Here is a 26,593-nt window from a genome sequence, read left to right as displayed (position 1 = left end):
CTCCGCATTATAATGCTAGTTAGTTTATATTTTTCTACTCTCTGCAAAGGGGCCAAGCCTATTGTGAAAATGTTTTTGATCACTATACTTCTAATTCTATTTCTTTCCACGATTCCTTGTCTTCAGATGTCGATGAAAATTCATATACTTTCAATTCACTATTCCAATTTCAGTAGTTTAGCCAGGCTAATTAACTGTTTATATAGCCAGTTCCGACATGAAGGGATGAGGATCTTTAACGTCCGTACCTAGCTTATTCGGTCTTATCGGACGTTTTGATTCTCAAGATGAGAGCTGATGCACCTCCGCATACGACAGAAGAGTGTTACTGCCGCAGCATTGGTGTAGAGGCAGCTCAGCCCCGATGGGCCAAGACAACCTCACTCTCCGCTTGCCCATTCTGAATGGTCGGGTTCGCATTAAGCATCAAACCATATGCCATGTGCAAAGGGCTACGTAAGCCGAAATACATCAGCCTGGTCTCCCACTCACTTCCTAGACGAGAAGGCCACTCTACCTTCCAGAGTAGTAGGGCTTCCCTGGCGAAGAAACTACCGGATCTGCTCCAGCAGCAATTTTGTTTAAAGTGGAATTGCTAACCACTCCCTAGAGGATACAGCCTACGGTAAAAGCCTCCAATCGAGCTCAGCCTACACATACGTGTAAAGCATACTCGAGTAGGAGCAACCGATTCACTACCTGTTCCCATCCGCCACTACTCGCGCATTCAAGGGACTTTTCATCATAATCATAGCATCCTCAACACTTATATGCTGCCATCTGATCCGCCGGGTGTATAACGATGGTCATGCGCAAGTTTTGTGCGAAGGTCACAGATAGAAGACAGCCTCTTTTCTAAGTTCCCGCCAGGGGTCTCACCACGGCCAACTATGAGTCCATTCCCATTGTAACAGAGGCTGAACCTTGGGACATTTCTGTTACCCCATAGTACAGATGGTTATGCACCCTCCCCCGTCTATGCAGGATCTGGTGCCCTAACCCTTGTGTGCCTCTGGTAAGGCACCCGCTACCCCATAACTAACCATCCCTAACCAGCTGGTACAGTTAATTAACTTAAGATTTTATAGTAATGATTCTCATTTGAAGTTACAATACAATTTTAACAAAAACTACTCCCAATGAATGCAAGGCCAGGTTATGGTTTTAAATCTAAATACAAATACATAATTAAGTCTTATGGAAGGAAGATAAGGCAGACAATATGTACAAGGAAGAACACTTCTTGGCAATCAAATTTATTTTAATGTTATGCCAGGGCAGTTTGGTCATTAAAATCGTTTTTGACTGCTTCAGGAGAAGAAGAAGCTTTACAGCAAAATCTTGTTTTATTATTTAAATCCCGGTTCGTTATCTCCGGTCTTGGAAATCACAGAAGATTAAACGAGATACAAAATATCAATTGATTACATAAGTATCAATGAAAAATGTGCCCCCACTTTACCAGATTAAAAGGCCTTAAAGAGGGGGGATCTTGTTCCTTTAGCTAGTAGCTAAATGTCTCTATGCCAGTCAAACCCATAATCCCACCCTATTCGTCTGTACCACTGGCTTGAGAATGGATACCTTGCCCACAAAAGTTTCCACGCTCGTATTTTACGTGAATGGCAAAAAGGTAATCAACGTTTAAAGAGATACTTTTCCAAGACTCTCTCTCTCTCTCTTCTTTCTCTCTCACACTCTCTCTCTTTCTCTCGCCATTTGCTTCTGTGCGACGGGCAAACTGTAATGCAATTCTAAGAGGATGGAAAATTGCTAACTAAACTGCATATTATTAACAATACAAGAGTAACTAGACCGATAAACAGGTTCCCAGAGTCCTTGAAGTCTAATTGCACAAACGAGACGAAACGTCAGCCCAGAAATATAACTAAAAATCAATTATTTGAACATATAATTTAAAACAGAGATCATAAAACAGCATCTTTCGTATCAAAAAATTAATACCGGTTCATTAGACATACATCAGACTGTTTATAGATGTTTAAAACAATAGATTAGACTGTTAGATGACAGTCACACACATTAAAACACTAGATTAAAAATAGACTGTTAAACATGTTTACATACAGAAACAACTTCTGCGACGCGATATCTAGAAAGTAAAATCATTTATGAAAAACCAAAAATAAATATTATTTATTTACTTTATCCTGAAAAGTAGTGTTCCTTCCATTTTATTTATATAAAAACGAAATAATAATACTTCATTGAGAAAATAATAGTAATAACAGTACATATTTAAAAGCGCAAAAGTATTTTACAGCAATGCCATTTTATCCGTCTGCTTTGTAAATAAAATGTATTTTATTTAATAAATCAACATGTTTTTGTTTTAGGTGATAAACCTCTATTATAAATTCATTTATTGTTCGTTAAAAAATATTAAAATATAAAATAGGAAAAATATGTTTATCATGTTTAAACACGTTTCTTTACGTAATTGCGCATGGGGTCACGACCACAGATAATGCAAGATAGAAAAACTGCAAAAAAATAAACGTACATTGTGAAACTGGATTTTGCCAAATAGATAACAAGATTTTAATTAATTTACCAAAGATTAGATGTATTGACCGCAATATATTTTTAAATATTGAAATATTTACTATGTAGTTAACACCGCTTTAAGCTTTGCGTTATTATTTACGTCGACTTTAATTAAACTGATATACAATGCTGATTTTGTTTGCTTTTGACCGGTAGATAAGCTTCGTTGTTTAAACACAATGAAATCATTCTTTAAAAGTTGTCGATATAAATGTTTTTTGAACCGAAATTTCTACTGAACAAGCCCTTTTACAAATTATTGCAGTTTAGAGTTTAATTATTTGCAATAAATTTAATTTTCAATAATTTAATTTTTTTAGTACACGATTTATTATACTTAAAAAAGTAATGAGCATTTACCAACAATTATTTTTCTATATAAAAAAGTTGTGCAATTGATCTGATTTGACTTACAAGGGGATGGTGTGGTACTGATTTGGACCAAACATTTTTTGGTGAGTCTACACTCCAAAATATCGGACACGTATCCGCTAAATTTTGTGAATAGGCTCTGGTTTCTTCAAAAAATATTCCTGGTGCAAGCTCTAACATAATTTTTTTCAAAAGCTAGTTGACCGATTTTCATGGTTGATAATTCGCTTTAAATAAATTGTCAAGTGCGTTTTATAAAAGTGTCAAAAATTAAAATCAGACTATTATTTCCATAAAAAACGAGGCTAATTTCTGTCAAATAATTTTAATATTTTGTGTATTTTCTTATAGAAATAGTGGATATATTTTAATGATACACGTCGTTAAACAGCTACGTTCCTCTTCTTTCAAATGGTCTGCTTAGCGTTAAAATCTATTTAGCCGTTTCTGAATTATAGCCGTTTCAATCAGATATTCCGATAACGACTTCTCAAACATGGGAAACATTTTAGAAAAATAAAATATTAATTTTTTTTAGGAAACATTTAACACATAGAAATTCAAACAAACATTTATATTTTGGGGTCTTTTGAATACTAAAACAAGATTTCGTATTACTATCACAAAAAAATTATGTCTAGTTTACTTGAAAAATATTTGGTTTTTAGAAACTTTTTGGTTATTGATAAACTTAGATAGCTTTTACTATATTTTTATTTCAATCTATATAAAAATACTATAAAATGATATATCCTCATGGTTGATTTGAGCAAGTAGTACGGCGAAATAAAAATATTAAAAAATGAAAAATTTCAACTCGCAAAAAAATTGTTTGGCGAAACCAGGGTCTATTCACGAGAATAGGCGGATACGTGTCCGATATTTTGGAGTGTAAAATCACTAAAAAATGTTTAATCCAAATCTGTGACCAGCCTGGTCGACCTCTTGGCACTTCTATATTATTTTTTAAAATTATTTTTATTATTATTTTTTAAGCGGCCAGTTTCGACTCTCATTGACGTGAACCATGAACCAAACACATTTTTAAACATTATAAGTTCACAATCTGGCACTATTAGCTTTACACTTATAAATTTTTAATATATTAAAAACTAAAAATCACTACAAATGCATTCCTTATTAAATTTTATCATTTGCCTTATCATTTTTTTAACGAATTTCGTGAAACACTATATTAAAAAATGGAAAACCAGAACCTTTCAACCTGTCATTGTTTGCATCTGTCAGTCTAGGTGTTGTCTCATACTTTCCAGGTGTGTCATTTAGAAATCAATCGCAGGTACTGTTGATGAGCCCCTGCACAGCGGTGCATTTGTCCTTCAGGGCCGTCTTGCACTTTCGTGCATCGTAGAACTCCCATCATGTATAGTTTTTCGGCGAAATGATGTTCATTTTCAATTAGGTTGTCCTTAAGAATTGACGCAAGTGTTCGTGCGGTTTTTTAAAAATTCATTTATTTTTAGTTTTTTAGGCAAGACCGCTAAGGTCTTGGTGGCCCTGAGACAATATTAAAAGCCCAAACCTTTGCAAGCTGGGAGGACAGGCATACGGGACGTTAGATTTGAGTCCAAATTAGTTTATAGAGTTGTCCTCTTTTGCTTCATTCGGCTATTCATTGTACGAGCTCCTCCGAAGCAATTGTAGGGTCGAGATCAGAGGAAAGTATGGTTGTAGTATGGAGCAGTAGTACTAGAATGTAACATTATCTCTGAAATGTGTAATGATTAGTGACCGTTAGTGCGATGGAGGATTCTATATTTGTTTTTGTTATCCAAAGTATAGGTTCGGGGCCTATGTATGGTCTTGCAGATCCTTCTCTGGCCAGACTGTCTGCTTTGTCGTTACCCAAAATTCCCCTGTGCCCTGGCACCCAAGATATCATCAGGTTGTAGAAATTATGAATGATGGAGTGGGTGTGGAGTTCAATCCTTTTTAAAAAGATGGTTCCTACTCTCAGTAAGTTGTTTCGCAACAATCATCAGGTTGAAGGGTTTCTAGCCTTTCAACCTGATGATGATCTAAAGAGCTCGAAATCCGGATTGTTGCGAAACAACTTACTGTGAGTAGGAACCATCTTTTTAAAAAGGGTTTTCAGGTTGTTGTGTATCCCCAGGTTTTGGAGATTTTGGGTGCATTCACTGAGTAATTTTGATGTGACTCTTTTACATGCTAATGCTTTAATGGCTGCTTGGCTATGAGGTCTTATTTTTTGCCAGTGTAACCTCTTTTGAGATTTTCCAGGGCACAAGCATTGATGGCATATATTTCTGCTTGAAAGACAGAAGTGTACTTCCCTAATGAGTTTGATTGCTCATGTTTTGGGCTTGTACAGAAAACGCATGATCCGTTCCCTTCGTTTGTTTTGGAGCCATCTGTGTACCATATCATTGTATCTGATGCTCTCCTGTGTTCTTCCTCTCCTTTATAGTCCATTGAGACTTTATAGAAAGTTGTGAAGAATGTTTCCGGGATCGTATAATCAATTCCCATTTCTAATAACGGTTGTCTGATTTTGTTGATTATGGTTGTATGCTCGCATTGTTTAGTTCCTTTCCAAGGTTGAGTCTTAGGCCAAAAACCTTAAAAAATATGGCAACTAACTGAGGTCATTCAGCACTATCAAAACAGCATGGAAAGATTTTCGTATGCATTTGTAGACCCGACTGTTTTCGACATCAATCTTATCTTTCGCATTACCGTAGATCTTTCAAAGAGTACTTTGGTTTCTGTACGCTGTTGTTGTCTTCTGTTTAAAGGATGGGAATTATTTTGTTGTTTTAGTCCTTATTTAAATGTGTTTATAAGATGAGTACATATGAAATTAGTATGTTAAAAACAAGACATACACTTGGTTACCCAGGAGCTTTAGCGTGGAGTCAACCGTTAAAGAGAGACATGGGGTATACTGTAGGTACGGTGTAAATGATACTCAAAAGGAAGCCAAGATCTCTAGCACAATTTTTATTAATTGCATTAACTCCTTGACCAACACAAACGAAAACACAATGGCTCGGATGCTTACGATGCCCGCCTCCCCTGACTAGAGTCCCCTTCTCTGCACCACACTCACGAGTCGGGATACATTACAGCTCGGCCATCCTGAAGAGTAGGCGCGACCGGTTCTTGCATCTTGTAATGTAACACTTTTTGTAGCATAGGGAAATGAATGGATCAGGGCACATTGTGAGACGCACAGCACAGCTGACAGACGCGTGACCCTGGGGCAGTGGCACAGATTTCGCCCCGCGTTGTACCTTGCACCATGGGATATCATTCTTTTCCCAAGATGGAATTTTATTTTAGAATTCGGCTCTAGGATTTGAGATTTTCAAAATTTTAAATATTTAAAATCTTTTATATTCACCGAGGGAAGTTGGAATAGTAAAAAGGAACATTAATATGAACGTTCACTATTGAATGTAGCATGGAATGGAGGAGAGAAGAAATCAGTGATGAAAGGATTAAACTGTCGGAATCAGATACCGAAGTTAAAAGTTTTATTACAGAATTATTAATAATTATTCGGAGATCGTGAGATGCGGTCTGGTGTGACTTAGGTTTTAGAAAAACATTTTCTTTATCGTGCCAACGTTTCGATCTTAATTGAGATCATCTTCAGGGCTCAAAGTGTTTGTTTTCCGTGTCCGTGTCATTCTTGTCTGTCGTGTTGAGATTCTCCAGCTTTATTTTTTTCAATCCCTATCACATGGGTTGCATTCATTTTTCGAATGTCACTAATAGTCCCTACTGAGCATCCGTATTTGTTACTAAAAGGACGGTGGAACGCTCCGAAAAAGGAACATCTATTTCGTCAATCAGCAGCAATTCTGGATGAGTGACTCTCATCCAGAATTGCTTTCCTAATATTTTCCGTTACCGGCTTCTCTGTAAAATCATTACAATACAAATACAGCATTATTCAATTTCAAATACGTTCAAATTTCAAAATTGTCAAAAAAATTAAAATTACTTCTTACTTACTTACTTAGATACTGCAGGAATTTTTAATTGTTGCCAATGTTGAATTGATTTTAATTGTTAATTGTTAACTGTTGGATTGAAACTCACAAAATCGATCATGTGGTTTTATGAGACTTATAAAAAGGACTGAATGTATTATGTTTACAATGCAGGTAGGAAAGAGTTTGAGGATTACTATAAAAGAGTTTTCTGACAAGTAATAAATACGTATTGACAAACAACATATCGGATTAGAATGAATTTTTCATAGTACTGCAAAGTTACTCACTTACTGTGAGTAGGAACCATCTTTTTAAAAAGGACTGAACACCGCACTCTCTCCATCGTTCATCATTTCTAGTACTGCAAACATTTCATCAATTTCGTGAGTCACACATGGGAGTGAAATTAATCCGCTATTTAACTCCTTTTAACTCTTACATTTCTTTGCTAACTGTAAACATTGACTACATCTAAACAACAACCGTTAAATCACAAACGTTCAGAACAAAGAAAAGACCGCGCACGCCACGCGTTTAGCACCCACAAGTGTCTCTCGACCCTCTCTTTCGCATCAATCTGACGTTGCCATTTTCTTCAATATCACTATAGAGACTAATATAGGGATAGCAGAGCATTCCAACTTCCATCAGAATTCGCTTAGTTGGAGCACCAATTATTATAATGGGATTTTTGACACCGTATCAAATGCAGTCAACAGCCTGTTTCCCGTATATTTTGCATTTGTCAAGTAAATTTATTTTGGCGCGGTATCAATGCTCCAAAGGTCGCCCTCTTCTCGCTAGCATTTCTGTCAATAATTTAACCTAGTTTATTGCACCCATGAAATGTCTCCATAAATTACCGGCCAAATGCAAAGCAAAGAAGTCAAGCCTTGGTACTACGACTCTTGGCGACTGCGTTTAATTTTGATAAGGCATAGTGTATCGTTTCGCGCGCATCCCACGAATAAATTTCGGCGTATTCCTTTTCTTTTGTTAGCCAGCTCAATTGATTATATGCCCTCTCGACATCAGATCAAATTCAGAAATCACGTTTACGAGGCATTTTACTCAATCTATGATATAGAGAAACATGGGGATGGTTAGGGTTAGAGAAACTTATTTTATGCGTATCAGAATTATTGCGATTTTCCGATCGTCATTTCTCTCCTCCAAGTCTACATTTTGATTATTTGATATGTCTGGATTCGTGTTTCGGCATTCCCTTTCTTCGTCGTCTTCTATCCGGCTTGTCATCTCTACTATCTGGATTATGTGTGGTGATTAGTTACCGTTAGTCGATGATTATTGAGAAATCGTTAGATGCGGTCTGTTGTGATGTAGTTTCAGAAAAAATATTTGCTTTATCGTGCCAACGTTCGGTCTTTATTGAGATCATCTTCAGGGCTCAAAGTGTTTGTGTTCTGTGTAATTGTGTCATTCTTGCGCGTCATGTTGAGAGTGCCCACTCTTGTAGTGTAGTGCGGGCACTCTCAACATGACGCGCAAGAATGACACAATTACACAGAACACAAACACTTTGAGCCCTGAAGATGATCTCAATAAAGACCGAAACGTTGGCTCGATAAAGAAAATGTTTCCTGAAACCTACATCACACCAGACCGCATCTCACGATTTCTGAATAATTATCTGGATTATCCCAATCAATTATCATTATACTTGTTATAATGTACATATTGAAAAATTCATTCCATGGCAATATTATTTGAGTAATCTTCAGATTTCATCTTCCATAGGCATGGTGGATTTCTATATTTTTAAATGATCTTTAATAAAACTTCGGTACTGAATAACAATTTGTCCACTACCATTTCTTTTGTAAACTGGTACAAACTGAGTAAATAAACAAAATAAACTACCTCTCTACCCTCTGTTACCTGACGCCGGGCGTCTCTACGTTTCTCACCTAGACCTGTCCTCTTGGCGCCGGGGAATTCCACCCTGACCAGTACTCCAAATGCCGGATGTCTGGCACCTAGCGTCTCACCCCAACATCCCATTCACGAAGGCTTTTCTTTCACGCCAGATGCCTAGGATGCCAAAAGTCCAGCATATAAACCGGGAGTGCTCATGAGTGGGCCCCTTTACAGCTGATCTACATTGCTTCCCAATACCTTTACTTTCACATTTAGCTATACACACATCTCAACTATCTGCATTTTCCCAATCAATTATTACTTGTCATAACGTACCTATTGAAAAAATAATTAATTCCATAGCGGTATACATTTTTTTATGCTAATAATTTTTTAAATTTATTTTTATTTTATTATTTTTTTTTTAACGGGAAACTTCACCTCAAAACAATAAAACAAACATGCATGTCATCTCTAAATATAAGTTGTCATCGCTCGAAGAAGACTTTTTAAAAAATAAGAAACTTTATTGTCAAAGCTGTACAATGTTAAATATAATTTCTTTATCTATCCTAGTCAGTAATTCTTTCTGTCTGAATTTAGTCCGTCTAGCTTTAGTCGAATATAAAATAAGTTTCGTAATTCTTGAATTCTGTTAACAAATTCTATGGGGGATTCTTTAGGGTTGAGTCTAGTTTGCATTATTTCTTCTTTAAGAATTTCATATGACCTTGAATCAGCGAAATTTTGTATCAAATGTTTAATTAAAGTTAGTAAATGACCAATTAAGGGTTTTAGTTGAGATAAAAAGTCAATGGCATGAGCGGGATTCGAACCCACGATGTTTGGCTAGATACGCCGCTGCTCTACCACTTGAGCTATCGTGACCTCGATCAACTCGGACACCAACTTACCATCTCAACCCCCAAAAAAGGAGGGAAAACTCAAAAGGTGGGGTTGAGATGGGAAGTGGCTCAAGTGGTAGAGCAGCGGCGTATCTAGCCGAAGATCATGGGTTCGAATCCCGCTCGTGCCATTGACTTTTTTATCTCAACTAAAAACCTTAATTAGTCATTTATTTACTTTAATTAAACATTTGATACAAAATTTCGCTGATTCAAGGTCATATGAAATTCTAATTGACGCTTAATTTTAAACCGACAGAGTGATGGGCAGAAGGCTATCGTAAGAGTAAGGCATATTTGGGGATTAGGGCTTTTATACTATTTTAAAGAAATGCTGATTAAGATGGGTGTTGATGTGTTGGTCAGAGGAGCATTTGGTTGATCCATAACTTCTATATCGTTTACTGTGTTCCACAAATTTGGAAGTCGATAGAAAAAGCTTGCACAAGTTTTACAAAACACTAATCCGGTCAAAAATCAAATAAGGTATTGCCAGTGAAAAGACCTTAGAAATAATAAACACTGTTCAAAACACTGCACTGATAGTGGCAATAGGTGCCTTCTGTCATAAACAGCATACATGTTGATGCAGGTGAACTGAAATTTTGGCGTCGCATGAAAGATCTTTCGTTTTATGGCATGCAATCCCCCATCCTCTTCATTCTTTTTTTCCTAATAACCCCCATCCCAATTATCCATCCAACATTAAAATACTCTATATTCAAAAACAAGTATCACCTATCCTGCCTTGGACTCTTCTCTCTCCTATACTCATCCTGCAGCTCTCCGCTTTTACCAAAAGTAATCCCCCCCCCCCAATTAAGGTAATGAAGTCTGCCATCATCTGTGGAACCCGTTCGTACAGTTTTTCACTTCCTCAAAAATGCTCTAACTTCTTCGCTTGTGGCCATCCTTAAAGCTATCACTATAATATCTGTTTCGCATAAGACTCTTATACTCTGTTCTGACAGCCTCTCAACTTTAATTTGAATCAACAATATTTTTTCGTACAACCCTTGCATCCAAGATATTCCTTACAAACTAAATGCTAAAGATATTTTCATGAGGATCCCGAGTCACAGTGTGGCATGGAACGAAAAAGCCGATTAGTTATCTAAAGAATCAATTTTGTGCGGGATTCCCTACAAGGAATTGTATACATACAAGGTTCCGTACAAGGATCTCTGCACCTATAAAAACAATCATTTGGAAATAATGGTAATATGAGTGGAATAGACAAAACATTGCAAATGAATTCTTTCAAATAAAAAAAGAAGTTCAACTATGGCAATCCTCAATTTGACCCACTAGGAAACAACAAATAATCCTAACTAGACTAGGATTGGACACTCCCGCCTTACCCACGACTACCTACTTGACTGTTGTCAAATGCTGGTCACATATCCAGACTGTCTACATTACTCCCTTCTACATACATCACACATTTCTCACACATTTACGACGCCGTCTTCAGTTTCCTGTCGAAAACAAGCTTAATTCATGAAATTTAATTTAGTCTTCTCTTCGTCATTGTAACCTCACGCAAGAATCCAAGATTTCCAAGAAACTTTTATCCTTTTGAGAGAATAAAATGACAACAATAAACACTACAATCACATGGAGAGAAAAATATGAAACTTATTAAAAAATTGATATTTTTATTATAAAAATGTGCATTTTCTGACCGATCAAAATTTTTTTTTTAACTTAAAATTAACTTTTTTGCTTTATGCTCTCCGTATTAGCCAATTTAATTAGTTCAGCATGAAGTAAAATTAACTTTCATAACTTTTTCCTTTTAATGAAAATACTGCAATAGAATATTCTTTTGGTAACATTTCAATGTTGATGACATTAGCATTGATTAGTGTTATGAAAATTTAGTTTGTTTTGCTTGCACATATTACAATATGAATGGAATTGATATTTCTTTATCTCTAGTAAATACCGAGTTACAAACAATAAGTGATGGTTAGGATAGTAAATAGGAAACAGGACAGAAATACATTAAAATATATGACTCATGATAAAATAAACTAATAAATGATAAATATAAACTATATAGCTAAACAAAACATAAATTATATAATACAAAACCTTACACATTTACATTAAACAAACTGTGTAATATCATGTGACTGCTAAATTATAAAACAATATTAAAAAGTCGCTAATTAATTAAATGACTGTTTTATCTCTTATATTCATTAGAAATAATCATTATTGGAGAACTAACGTATACTATCTGAAGAAATTGTAATTTACGACTAATATTCAATAATCTTTAATGAGTTTGTCATGCAGGCAATGTTTAATTATTGTATATTGTTTTTCACAAGGAAACAAGATTCTTAAAAAAATGTACAAAGTACATAAAAAAACAACTTTTAGAATAAAAAATATCTAGTAATACTTTAACATAACTTATAAAGTGGTTTTGATTGTATAGTTGTATTTACAAAATTTAACTTCAAGATTTTCACTAGAAATCTGAAATACATATTATATTTACAAATAAAGACCAACATGGAATCTAAAACATCCAAAATTTCAGTTTGATTGGTTTGTTTGTGGTTTTATAATCTTAATCATCTTTTTTATTTTATTTTACTTTTTTAAACATAAAATTAATACATTGTATTGTCTATTCTAGATTGAAGACCCTGAAGTTGATCCAGAATGGACACTTTTATACTATCTTAGATCTAAATGTATCCTTAAAATTTTTTATTTTTCAATTAACTTTGTTTGTTATATACTTTTTTTTATAAGTTGTTTAAACAACCATTTATTTTCCTCAATTTAACAAAAACCATAACAGTAAGACTTTGTGGAACCAAACTGGGTTGCGCTGAAGGAGGATGTGGGGCTTGCACTGTTACGCTCTCAAGATATGACCGTAAAAAAGATAAAATGATGTATCCTTCAAAAATAGAGTTGATGTTCATTATAAATCTTGCAGTTTATGACTAAATTTAAGTCTAATTTTGTATAATTAATTTTTTCTTAATCTTTAATCAGCCATTTAGCAGTTAATGCTTGTCTTGCTCCTGTCGCTTCCATGCATGGTTGTGCAGTTACGACAATTGAAGGGATTGGAAGTGTGGATACTAAGCTTCATCCCGTGCAGGAACGCCTCGCAAAGGCACATGGTTCGCAGTGCGGTTTTTGTACTCCTGGGATTATAATGTCAATGTATGCCTTGCTCAGAAGTCGCCTGCCTGGAAAGCCAACAATGAAAGACATGGAAATTGCTTTTCAAGGTATACATCTTAATGTTGTTTTTTTCTACTATTTCTACTGGAATATGTTAATTCTTCTGATGCATTTTTCTCTTTAGGAAATTTATGCAGGTGTACTGGATACAGGCCAATTATCGAAGGCTACAAAACTTTTACTGAGGAATGGGAAGAGCAACAACGAATGAATGGAGACTGTAATGGCGTAGAGGATGGGGCTTGTGCAATGGGTGCTGATTGTTGCAGGTTGAGAAATGAAAATGGACTGAATGGATTATCAAATGGTGAAGATGAAAATGATAAGCTGTATGATGTTAATCAATTTACGCCTTATGATCCGACCCAAGAGTTAATCTTTCCTCCTGAACTGATGGTTTGACATTTACTATAATTTGATTTATAAACAATGTATACAAATATATTTCTAGGTTTGTAGTGATTATGATACTGAATTTATTCTATTTAAAAACAAAAGAACATCCTGGTACAGACCACAGACATTAAGCGAGCTGCTTACATTAAAAAAGAAATTTCCAAATGCTAAGATTGTCAATGGAAACACAGAAATAGGTAAGTTTACATTGAATCCATTGCAAGGAGCTTTTTCATTGATCTGTATTATCTAGGTGTCGAAGTAAAGTTTAAAAATTTTCATTATCCTGTGTTTGTATTTCCAAATCAAATAAGTGACATCACAAATTTAGAACTAGAAGAAAATTGCGTAAAAGTTGGTGCTGCTGTGACACTCAATGAACTACAGAGTTATCTAATTGTACAAATATCAGAGCTCCCAGGTGAAATAAAAATCTCTCTTATATAAATAAAAATAATTTACATATTTTTGAAAGTTATTATCTATAAATTATACGTTTAAAAACTTTTTCAGAGCACAAAACTAAAATTTTCAAAGCAATTGTAGACATACTCCATTGGTTTGCTGGTAAACAAATCAGGAATGTTGGTGTAAGTTCATATAGTTTTAATTTTTTTTTTTAATATACTGCCAATTAAAATATTAGTAACATTTCAGACAATTGGGGGTAACATTATGACAGGAAGTCCTATATCTGACATGAATCCCATTCTGATGGCTGGTCAAACTATGCTCGAAGTTCAGAGTTATGGTAAGCTGTTTCTTTTAATTCAAACATTGATTAGTGTTGTGTTTTAACTTAAGCTCTACTTTACCCCTAAATATCATTCCCAATCTCTAATTTGGATTATGAGGTTATCTTTGAGCATGCTTTTGACATAATTGCCATCTCCATCATTCTTAAATAATACTGCCTGAGTATTTCCTTGACATATCCAAAGCCTTTGATGGGCATGCACGTTTTATTAGCTCTGGGGTAGCCTTCCTTTTACATACTATCCTACCTCACAAACCAATACGTCTAACTCATCCAAGGCTGAATTCAAATTGGGTACTACTTATTCTGTTTATTCTATTTTAGCTGGCTTCCTCCAGGAGTGCATGCTTGCTCCATTACTTTTTCCTTCTTTAAGGTCCCCCATTCTCCAGGATTCCCGCCATATGAGATACCAGACTTTTGGTCTCACATGCAGGGAGTCCATTTCCCTTCATCCATTCATGATGATGCCACATTTCACTTTGGCCCTTCATTTTACACCAGGCTGTCATGCAGCTTGGTTCAACTCAGTCGGATTATGAATCTCTCATGAATAAAATCATGCAACCCTTGATTGATTTTTTCCGAAAATTAAACTAATTCTCCCCTTGCCTTTTGCCTTAATATATTATTTGAGTAACCTTCGGATTTCACCTTCCATAGGCATAGTAGGTTTCTATATTTTTCAATGATCTTTAATAAGAATATGGGAAAGACAAACAGTTTTTCCACTACCATTTTATTTGAAAACTAATGCAAAGAGGCTATGCGAAGTGAAAAACTAAACAAAATAAATTACCTCTCTACCCTCTGTCACCTGACATCGGGCATCTCTACGCTCTCACCTAGACTTCACCTTCTCTTGATGCCGGGAATTCTTCCCCCTGACCGGTACTCCAGATGCCGGATGGCCATGGAATATATTAAGGCATCTCACCCCAACATCCCATTCACAAAGGCTTTTCTTTTCTGCCAGGTGCCTGGGACGCCAAAAGTCCATCATTACACCGGGAGTTCTCATGAGTGGGCCCCTTTACAGCTGATCTCCATTGCATCCCAATACTTATTTTCACGTATGCCACTGATATTCTTCGCCAAAATCGGACCCTCTTGGTAATGGTATGATATGGTACAAAAGGATACTAGGAAGCGGGGTTTGCGCTCCCCAGGCACTGCAGCCTTCTGGCTTATTGTACCTTCCTAGTTCCTTAGTTCAGTGCAATAGACTCAATCCTTCTCCTTAGAAGTATCAGGTCATTGACTGTCGCTGCTGCAATTTGATTCCCTAAGTTTTTTCCGTACATTAGGTTAAATCTCCATTGAGCTGTTGCTTCACATTCGAAGATGATATGAGTGGCTGTTTCTTCCTCCTCATTACATAATCTGCAAATGGGCAATGGAATCATTGTTGTATATACCATGTTGGGTAGATGTTTTCTCAGATGCCAGTGACCGGTAAGTAGTCCTACCACTCCTCTGAGTTCGGCCCTCTCCAATTGCAGCAATGCTTTTGCCAGTCTTGGTGAGGGTTGTTTCATCATAAATATACTATGTCTAGCACTGTTAGAGTTTATCCACTTCTCCTTTTGTTTTGTTTGGCTCCATTCTGCGATGAAGGATTCTATATTTGTTTTTGTTATCCCAAGTATAGGTTCAGGGCCTATGTACGGTCTTGCAGATCCTCCTCTGGCCAGACTGTCTGCTTTGTCATTACCCAAAATTCCCCTGTGCTCTGGCACCCAAGATATAATCAGGTTGTTGTGTTTCCCCAGGTTTTGGAGATTTTGGATACATTCACTGAGTAATTTTGATGTGATTATTTTACATGCTAATGCTTTAACCCTCTTACCTATACCTGCAACTTTCAATACAATCTTTATTTCCTAGAACCCTGACTTGGGCAATGAAAAATTAATGTAAACCATAAAAACACAATTTTCACATTTAATCGAAAAACTCTTTCCATGGCACCCCAATTCCCTCAATTTGTACCTGTAGACTTGAACAGAACAAGTGTTCCATCCTCAACAAAATCCTAAGCAAATCATACCATCAATCATGCCATTGCAAAACTGGCCCAGTCTTGTTACAATAAATTTCACACATACATTTTTTCATAATTTTTTTGCTAGAGTATGATTTTGTCTTTATTATGACTGTTGGTTTAAAATTTAAGTGTATGTTTAAGTTTAAGCCTATTTGCAGATAGGGGGAAAAAGACAATCCCAATGGATCATACATTCTGGACTGGATATCGTAGGAATGTAGTACAACCCGATGAAGTTTTAACTGCTGTATTCATACCTTACACAAAAGAAGTAATTCAGTTTACATTTATTTGTAAAAAATAAAATGATAAAATCTTTTTTTTCTTTGTAAGGGACAACATTTTAATGCTTACAAGCAAGCAAGACGGAGGGATGATGATATTGCAATTGTCACTGGCGCTCTCAACGTTTCTTTAGATAGTGCCAATGTGATCAAAAATATTCAAATTGCATATGGTGGTATGGCTCCAACAACATTACTATTGAAAACATCAGTCAAAAAATTAATTGGAATGTAAGTTTATTGACTTTATCTAATTAGGTAAAAAGGGGAAGGGAGGGTTAATAGAAACAAGGGTTTATTTTATTATAATTAATATTATTCAGTTTTTATTTTATTTTATTTTTAAATGAGAGTTTGCATATGACAGCAGAAGTCGTATCAACCCTTAGGGTGTTGGTGTTGAAAAAAATTGTAAGTATGTCAGGTTAAAATAAAGGGCCGCTGGATTGAAAACCCAGCATCTTTACCTTAGAGTGTTGAGTGCTCTGTCAACGCTTGAACCGTTGTGACCATTGTCGACCCTTAAGGGATTTAATTACCAAACTTCTTGGTGTTATAATTACAATGATTATATTTCTTTATTTCCCTGTCTACTTTTTAATATGAAGTCAGTTAGAGATTATAAACAAAACAATTAAATTTTATCCGATGGATATTTCACAGGAAATGGGATAAAGAAATGCTCAATGAAGCCTATAATTTTATACGTGATGAAGTCCCGCTTGACCCAGGAGCTCCTGGGGGGATGATAAGATACAGAAGGTCTCTTACACTCAGGTATAGTTTGGGATTGTACACTATATAAATGAATTATACACTTTTTTTTTTTTTTAATTTCATTTGTTTTAGTTTTTTCTTCAAATTTTTTATGTATGTATGTTATGAGCTGGAAAAGGAGGGCTGGAAATTTGATCTGCCAAATAAGTTCAGAAGTGGTCCAAAACAATTTCATGCTTTAGAGCCCAAAACAGCTCAATATTACACTAAGGTGACTAATAAGTGTGGTTTAAATTAATAAATTTATTATTATTACTTAATTAGTTATCTGTTTATTATTTTTGCATAAAAATTTATTGTTACTCAAGATTGGATTATATGACAATTAATTAAGGCTTTTAGTTGAGATGAAAAAAGTTAATGATCTTCGGCTAGATACGCTGCTGCTGTACCACTTGAGCTATCGTGACCTCGATCCACTCGGACATCAACTTCCCATCTCAACCCCACCTTATGAGTTTTCCCACCTTTTGCCATTTTTCAACCCGCTCATGCCATTAACTTTTTTTCATCTCAACTAAAAGCCTTAATTAATTGTCATGTATTAATTGGTCAAGCGGACCACAAAAGTAGTGAATTAATGAATTGGATTATATATTAGCTTATTTTACTCATTTTTAAAATAATGTCAATTTACAATATTTAAATTTTGTATGAAATGTGTGTGGTGTAGCTTTATTAACTTTGATCATCCTGGTCTGGATTTATGGCTGCTTTTGCCTGTTAAACTTGTTTCAGCATTTCACCATGCTTAGTAACATGTTTTTATGTTCATCCTAATTATTGAAGAATTGAATTGAAGAAAATAGCAAAATGCAATAAAAACTAGCCATAACTGGTAGATTAGGATGATCAGATATAAGCAAATCATAATACAGATACATTTACAAAGAAAATAAATCAATATTGCATAAATTATCTTCCTTTGATAAGGTTTTGTCTAATAATTATAAATGTTTAATAGGTGCAAAGTACTCAAGATGAATCAGATTTTCTTCGTCGCAGCATTGTTCATCGCTCAGCTTTTAAGCAGGCAACAGGTATTTATACCCACATAGCGGTCAAATGATAAATATTTATCAATTAAATGATTTATCAAGGTGAAGCGATTTACTGTGATGACATACCAAAGTTTGAAAATGAGTTATTTCTTAGTCTTGTCGTGAGCACAAAGGCTCATGCTAAAATTGTTAACATCGATCCCTCCGCTGCACTTGCAATGGAAGGTGTAGTTGCATTTTTCAGTGCCAAAGATGTACCAAAAGAACTGAACCATACCGGTCCTGTTATACAAGATGAGGAAGTTTTTGCTTCGGAGAAAGTAATAAATACTGTTGTCAAGTTATTTTATGTATTTTTTTAAATCATAATTATTACAGGTAACCTCTCAAGGGCAGGTCATTGGAGCTATTGTAGCAGTAGATCAGGTCACAGCAAGAAGAGCCAATGCACAAGTAAAAATAACATATGAAGAGTTATCACCAATTATAGTGTCCATTGAGGTAAAAATAAATAAACAATAAATAAATAAATAAATAAATAAATAAATAAATAAATATATATATATATATATATATATATATATNATATTATATCAATGTATATATACATATTTTAGGAAGCAATAAAGCACAATTCCTTTTTTCAAAAAAAGGCAAAAGTTATTTCAAAAGGTGACATAGAACAGGGTTTTGCCACTGCTGATGTAGTTTTTGAAGGAACTGTTAGAATGGGTGGACAGGAACATTTTTACCTTGAAACCCATGCTTCTATTGTTGTACCTAAAAAAGAAGATGATGAAATGGACATCCACATTTCAACTCAACATCCATCAGAAATTCAAGTTTGTAAAATCATAAGGATTTTAATTTCATATGAAGAATTTGAGTATGATAATAATAATAATTTTAGCATCTTATATCACATTTTCTTAATATACCTAGTAACCGGCTTACTATCCGAGTTAAGAGAATGGGTGGTGGATTTGGTGGTAAAGAGTCCCGAGGTGCTCTGCTCGCCTTACCAATTGCATTTGCAGCAAAGAAGTAAGTGAAATTTGTAAAACATCGAATATTCATTCAAAAACATTTTTTCTAGGCTAAAACGTCCTGTACGAGGAATGCTTGATAGAGATGAAGACATGATGATAACAGGGCAAAGACATCCATTCTTTGCCAAATACAAGGTCGGAGCCATGGCATCAGGAAAGATAACAACCCTTGAAGTGGATATTTACAATAATGGTGGATATTCACTTGATCTTTCTGAATCTGTGAGAGCCTAATAGTGTAGTTATAAAAATAAATGAATGATTTGAAAAAAAAATGAATGATTTTAGGTGCTGGAAAGAGCTATGTTTCACGTTACTAATGCGTTCTATATTCCTAATCTTGTTGTGAGGGGGTTGACATGTAAGACCAACATGCCCTCAAATACAGCATTCAGAGGTTTCGGTGGCCCCCAAGGAATGTTTGTCGGAGAAAATATTGTTGAGAGAGTAGCTGAAGTTTTAAATTTGGATGTGGTTAAGGTGTGTGAAATAAGTCAGTAAATTTGATTTTGAATGTAATATAATGTAATTAAATTGGGAAAAATATAAAAAGTAGAGCAAACTATTTTGAACAAGTATCAATTGTTGCTTAAAACATAAGCTTAAATGCATTAAAATATCAGTTAGTGCCAAATTTTTAATTAAATAAATGTAAAAAAACCATCAAAGAAAGAATTCAAACGAACAAAACTGGAATACTTTGAATTCAAAGAGGAGACACCTCTCCCCTGCTATACTTCTAAAAATATTGATTAAATATCTGGTAGGACTTTTTTCCCACTGCAAAAAAAGACAAGTATTTAGTAAAATAAAATATGAATATTTTTCTGGCAAAGGAAAAAATAATAATTAAATGTACGAATAGTTTAATCATGTTTACAATTGATAAAAAATAAATTTATGGATTATTAATATCTTACACTCTAATGATAGACTGAAATTTAGAAATAGCCATATCAGTGCTTAGTATTAAATAAAATAAAATATGGACTGAAATTTTTTGAGAGATACGTTTAAGGCCTGTAAGGTGGTGAACCTGCAGCGCAATTGACCATGGTCATGGCCTACTTATTTTCACTTAAATGCAAGATATTTCAACATTTCACTAAATTCAGTGGTTGTTGTTCTCAAAGAAGACAATGGAAAAACCACACCACATATCAATTCCTCAAATTTACTAGCTCGTTAGAATAGGACTGGCATGCAAAATATCAAGCATGACCCCATCTTTTGATAAACAGTGTTATTAAAATAACTTTCCAACTACTGAATGTAGTGAAATGTGGGTTGATTAAAGATGATCAAACTGCAATAAATTTTTGCTGTTTAATATAATATTATATACTAAATTCACTAATTTCGTGGTCCGCTTGACCAATTACTTGAGCTATCGTGATCTCGATCCACTCGGACATCAACTTCCTATCTCGACCCCCTTTTTTTCCATCTCAACTAAAAACCTTATTAATTGTAATGTATTAATTGGTCAAGCGGACCACGAAATTAGTGAATTTAATGATTAAAATGAAGTACACTTCACTAAAGCTCTACAAGGCCATTTCATTTGTTGTCGACAATCCAATCCGATTACACGACAATTGAAAAATGGCAAAAAGGAGGGAAAACTCATAAGGTGGGGTTGAGGTAGGAAGTTGATGTCGGAGTGGATCGAGGTCACGATAGCTCAAGTGGTAGAGCAGCAGCGTACCTAGCCGAAGATCGTGGGTTCGAATCCCACTCGTGCCATTAACTTTTTTTCAAATAAAAACCTTATTAATTGTATTATATACTAAATTTTATCAGTTTCCATCAAATATATAAACACTCAATTAATTATACACAATTTTGTTTTCGAACCTATGACTTTCAGCTAAATACGCCACTGCTCTACCACTTGAGCTACCGTGACTTCGATCGCCCATGCCACAAACTTCTCATTTAGACTACCCGATTTTATTCTAATTGTAAGCAAATCGCGGCTTCATATAGAAACACTTTTTATTAACGATTGTACTAGATAAGCAGGACTGTGTACGATTCACAGGTGTCAAAAAAAAAAAAAAGTGTACAATTAATTGAGTGTTTATAATATTATATGTTTAATACTATTTGTGTTGTATAAAGGTGAGAGAAATTAATCTTTATAATGAAGGTGATGAAACGCACTACAACCAAAAATTAGACAATTGTATGGTGAGAAAATGTTGGGCTGAATGTCTCAGGATGGCAAATTATGAAGAAAGAAAGAAACAAGTAGAACTTTTCAATAGGTATATCAGGATTATGTTATTTACAATGTTATATTAGAAATCAGGGATAAAGCCCATCCAAAAGAAAATACTCAGTTTTTCATCGAGATTTCAAGGAATACATACATAACTACCTCATTCATCAGAGCATCGAAACTATTTAGTATTGTAAATAGATGTTCATATTTGTTAAACTTTCAAATAATACGTAATAAACTGCTCAAAATTAATAGGGATAGGCAGGTAGTTTATTCTGAAAATCGATTGTTCCCTAATCTTTCTATATCATTTCCTCTTTTCGTTCATTTCAATCAATCAAAATGCTATGACATCAATCCTCATATTCTCCTCTCCCACAAGTATAAGTTAATTTGCAATGGGTTGAAATAATGCATTTGCCTATTTTGAAGTATTTACTTTCCCTAGCATTTTCATTTTATTTTTCTTAAAATTATAAATGGCATTAAAATTTATTATAAATTATGTATTAGGCAAGTTAATAAGGCTGTCAATCTCACAATACTATTACAAACTTCTGGTTCAAGACAATGTCTTTCCATGGTACAACTGTATTAAAATGTAGAAAAGATGAGAAAAGGTGTTTGTTTACAAAATGAGTTATCTTCATGTTTACCATTAGCATCTTAAGTAAATCAGTTATTAAAAATAAAGGTTAACATTTGTTTGTTTTTGGCTTGTATTTTCTATTTTGTTTTATTTAACTAACAAGAATATATCGGTTATTTTCATTAAAATTAATAGAATAAGAATAAATTACAAATATCCCTATTCATTTTTGAGGAGTTTAGTTCAATGTTTTAATGAAGCTTCTTCTTGAAAGCTTGGCAAAGGAATTTTCTTTCAAATAAGCCTTATCCCTAATTTTTAATAGAAAATTTAAGTTTGATGTTAATTATTTATATCAGAGGTTATTTATAAAATATCTGAAATGTAAAATTAAATTTTAGCCAAAATCGTTGGAAAAAGAGAGGCATTTCAGTTATTCCGACCATGTTTGGAATTGCATTTACTGCATTGTTCCTCAACCAGGCCGGTGCTCTGGTCCTAGTTTACAGTGACGGTTCTGTCCTTTTATCTCATGGAGGCACTGAAATGGGTCAAGGATTACACACAAAAATGATTCAGGTTTGTTCAAATGAATCTAAACATATTGATCAATTTAAATTGACTATTTTTCAGGTTGCAAGCAGGACTTTGGGAATTTCTGGTGATTTGATCCATATCTCAGAAACTGCGACTGACAGGGTTCCGAATACTTCAGCAACTGCAGCCAGTGCTGGCTCTGACTTAAACGGCATGGCAGTATTGGTACAAAATAATTTTATTTGTACGTCTCGGTACATTCATTACATTTATTGCTTTTTATTCCTCATAGAATGCTTGTAATATGATTAATGAACGATTACAACCGATTAAAGATGCAAATCCTAAAGGTGAATGGAAAGATTGGGTCAGGACAGCATATTTTAGCAGAGTATCATTAGCTGCTAGTGGATTTTATCGGTAATGCATTTAATCAATTTCACAGTTATACAGGTTCATATGACAAATATTATCACTTGCACTGATACGATTATTTTTCATAATAACTAGGTACAACACAACATTAATAACTTGTTTATCTTTATAGTGTTCTAATACTTTTACATGTTTCTCTTTATACTAAAAATAAAGAAAATCAATTTCATCCTTTCCACCGTCAACTTTGATTGAAGCAATCTTTGAAACAATAAATTTAAATAATTTTTTTTTCTTTTCTTAAAAGCATGGTTTTAAATTGAAAAGATCGTGCTAGGGAGATGCTTTGGCAAACGATAGATCTGTTACATAGCCCAAGTCCGGGTGGGCAGTGCTCTACCATCCACTATCATCTGCAGCAGTTTAGGACTACTGAAAGTCTCCATTGAAGAGAAGGTATTGGTGAACCCATTAGAGACCACCAACCAAGTTAGAGATGATCACTGTATTGCTCTTACCCCCCTTTGGACCTGTTATTTAATGGCTTCTTTGTTTGGTAGTCAACTCCAAACGGTAATGTGAGGGTGAGCTCTAAAACAGTCACAGATGTTCTGTTTGGATTGAGTCTTTTCAAAGACTGTTAGTTATGGTGCAGATGGAATCAACATCCATGCCCGCACTGAACTGATTATCATATAGTGTAGAAAGGATCGTTGACTGTTTATTCTTCTGGAAGCAGAGGTCTCATTTGATCCATTTATTGGGAACAACTTCGTGCTAATGCATGATAATTAGCATGTAGCTTAATTTGTCACCCGTTACTTGGGGGTTGTAGGAATTACTTCAAAAAATTGGCTAGCATGTTCTCCTGACAAGAATCCCTCAGAACACCTATGGGACATGATAAAAAGACAGGTTAGACATCGTTTGCCACCTCCAATAAGCATTGATCAGCTTCAAACTACTCTTGTTAAAGAATCAGATTGAGTTTCACAAGACAAAATCTGATCGCTTATATAATCGACGCCTAGAAGGTAATATGCATTGTTAAGAGTAAAACTAAGTAATAAATTGTTAGTTAAATTTTAAAATATCACTAAATGATTTTCTGGTGTTTTAGTGAATTTTCTTTCAAACCATCATAATTAAATAATTTTTATTTAAACTCATGAATTTCTAATTTAATTTAATTTGGTTTAAATGAAAATAAGTATATTGTAATTAATTACAATTAATTAAAGTTTTTGAGTTGAGATAAAAAAGCCAATGGCACGAGCGGGATTCGAACCCACGATCTTCGGCTTGATACACCCGCTGTTCTACCACTTGAGCTATCGTGACCTTGATCCACTCGGACACCGACTTCCCATCTCAACCACACCTTTTGAATTTTCCCTCCTTTTTGCCATTTTTCAAATGTCGTGTAATATAAAGTTGGTGTCCGAGTGGATCGAGGTCACGATAGCTCAAGTGGTAGAGCAGCGGCGTATCAAGCCGAAGATTGTGGGTTCGAATCCCGCTCGTGCCATTGACTTTTTTATCTCAAATAAAAACCTTAATTAACTGTAATATATTAATTGGTCAAGCGGACCACAAAATTAGTGAATTTAATGAATTGTAATTAATGTAATGTAAATTATACAAATAGTTTGAATTAAACAACAAACTACGAGTATCTGTTTTTTGTTTTTGAGTGTATATGTAAATAAATGTCTATAAATTATATTATCTATACTACAGAACACCAGACATTGGTTATAACATGGAAACCAACACAGGGATGGCCTTTAACTATTACACATTTGGTGCAGCATGTTCAGAAGTTGAAATTGACTGTTTAACTGGTGATTACCAGGTAATTTTTTATGTGTATTAAGTTCATAAAACAAAACCATGAAATTGCTGTTTATCAGGTATTAAGAACAGACATAGTTATGGATCTTGGTGAGAGCCTTAATCCAGCAATTGACATTGGACAAGTAGAAGGTGGATTTATTCAAGGCCTTGGCCTTTTTACTCTTGAAGAGCTAGTGTTTTCTTCGAACGGAATGCTTTTCTCCAGAGGGCCAGGAACTTACAAAATACCAGGTTTTGCTGACATTCCGGCTGAATTTAATGTCTCTTTGTTGAAGGGAGCTTCCAACCCAAGAGCAGTGTACTCATCGAAGGTATGAGTGTAATAACAATGACATTATATTTAAAAGATGTTTTAATAATATGTTTTATTTATGTACTAAGGCTGTAGGTGAACCACCTCTGTTCTTAGCATCATCCATATTTTTTGCTATTAGAGAAGCTGTGAAGGCTGCTAGGAAGGATTCAGGAAAAAGTGGTGATTTTCAATTTTATTCGCCAGCGACATCAGCAAGAATAAGAATGTCATGTGAAGATGAAATAACTGATCAGGTTAAATTGGCAATAGTGTTAAATATAGTGCTATAAAAGTAATATTAATAATTAATAATAATGTTACAAATTTTGTTCTAGTTTCCTGAACCACCTGTTGGCAGTTTCACCCCTTGGAATAAAGTACCATAAAGCAATTTTAACTTGCTCATGTCTGGTGCATTGTGTCAAATTAAATGATAAAATACAGCTTATATTATGCTAGGATAATAAGTAATTTAACAATATAATAAAAGTGTTTGTTAATCCATTATTGCTTTTTGGTAGAAAAGGAATGCATAATACTTGCATGTAAGAAAATTGTTGGATGTGATTTATAAAATATTTGTATTTGTAATGTTTGTACTTCCTTTTTCAAAACAAGTGTTGTAAGATACAAAAGAAAATTAATATTTTCTTGAAGAGTAGAATGTAGGAATGTAGGAACGTATTATTTACAAATACAGTAAACTGTTATAAGATTTGATCTTATTGTAAAAAAATAAAAAAATAAAATAAAATAAATAAATAAAAATTTTAGTTTGAAAAATATTAACTTTCAATAATTACAGCTTGATTGCTTTATTATTATTATTTTTTATAAAAGCATAATTATAAGGGGTTAAAATATGTCTCACATCTTCACTGAAAATGGGGTCTGTGGAACATAATTTTAAGCCTTATGTGTGTGCACATCTTCTTCTTCTTAATTTCCCGCAAGAGCAGAGGCCATGTCAACCCTCAGGGTGCTGGTGTTTTTTGAAAAAAATTAAAACAAAAATACAACAAACATTTGCAAATATGTTGGGTTCGAATTGCAACCCGGGACCTTTACCTTGCAGCAGTGTTAGTAGTAGTGTAAGTAATAAGTACTGAGCACAGTGTTAACGCCTAATCCATTGCTGCCACCGACGAACCCCATTTTGCCTAATTGTTTAATAGGTACTTTAATTTCTTTTATTTTTGTGAGTGTTTATCTTGCCATTTTTCTTTTATTTCACTTATGAGAACAAAATTGTAAGGTACCTCATGTATTTACCCTCTCTGTGGGCACTTTTCACTGCTTATAAAAGAACCCTCCAACATTCCTTACAGGGGATAAAAAGGAATTCAGAAAAAGGGCGGGCCTAGAAATTTCTGTGCAGGAGGCAACTACATTTTTCTACATTTTTAATATTTCGTTATGACTTAATATTTATATGAATATTATTTGTATATTTTTTCAATAGAGAAGTTACCGGTTTCAC

At 34.4% G+C, this 26,593-nt stretch overlaps 1 protein-coding gene across 1 annotated transcript; it reads left to right on the top strand.

Moving 5' to 3' along the window:
- The first annotated feature begins 1,514 nt into the window (after nucleotides 1-1,514).
- On the top strand, nucleotides 1,515-25,898 carry LOC106667714 (xanthine dehydrogenase-like). Its single transcript, XM_014395831.2, has 28 exons — nucleotides 1,515-1,633; nucleotides 12,360-12,417; nucleotides 12,528-12,624; nucleotides 12,728-12,969; nucleotides 13,047-13,318; nucleotides 13,374-13,515; nucleotides 13,572-13,739; nucleotides 13,832-13,908; nucleotides 13,976-14,069; nucleotides 16,281-16,393; nucleotides 16,456-16,637; nucleotides 17,070-17,183; nucleotides 17,256-17,394; nucleotides 18,148-18,223; nucleotides 18,284-18,504; nucleotides 18,563-18,685; nucleotides 18,802-19,026; nucleotides 19,095-19,228; nucleotides 19,281-19,455; nucleotides 19,522-19,713; nucleotides 21,358-21,503; nucleotides 22,451-22,628; nucleotides 22,683-22,811; nucleotides 22,879-23,006; nucleotides 24,702-24,816; nucleotides 24,875-25,129; nucleotides 25,200-25,367; nucleotides 25,449-25,898. The coding sequence occupies exons 1-28, from the start codon at nucleotides 1,577-1,579 to the stop codon at nucleotides 25,497-25,499; spliced, it is 4,071 nt and encodes a 1,356-aa protein (XP_014251317.1). The 5' UTR covers nucleotides 1,515-1,576; the 3' UTR covers nucleotides 25,500-25,898.
- The last annotated feature ends 695 nt before the right edge of the window (nucleotides 25,899-26,593 follow it).

The sequence above is a fragment of the Cimex lectularius genome, unplaced genomic scaffold, assembly GCF_000648675.2.
Source record: "Cimex lectularius strain Harlan isolate CLEC.00 unplaced genomic scaffold, Clec_2.1 scaffold70, whole genome shotgun sequence".
Lineage (NCBI taxonomy): Eukaryota > Metazoa > Arthropoda > Insecta > Hemiptera > Cimicidae > Cimex > Cimex lectularius.
Note: the sequence above shows the minus strand (reverse complement) of the source record. Positions and strands in the feature narration are given on the sequence as shown.

What these genes read in the sequence shown, in the direction of transcription:
- LOC106667714 (XM_014395831.2), top strand. Translation starts at nt 1,577, where the DNA reads ATGGATACCTTGCCCACAAAAGTTTCCACGCTCGTATTTTACGTGAAT. An exon ending in TAAACGGCATGGCAGTATTG is followed by an intron (nt 22,812 to 22,878) that starts GTACAAAATAAT and finishes TATTCCTCATAG; the next exon opens with AATGCTTGTAATATGATTAA. An exon ending in AAGATGAAATAACTGATCAG is followed by an intron (nt 25,368 to 25,448) that starts GTTAAATTGGCA and finishes ATTTTGTTCTAG; the next exon opens with TTTCCTGAACCACCTGTTGG.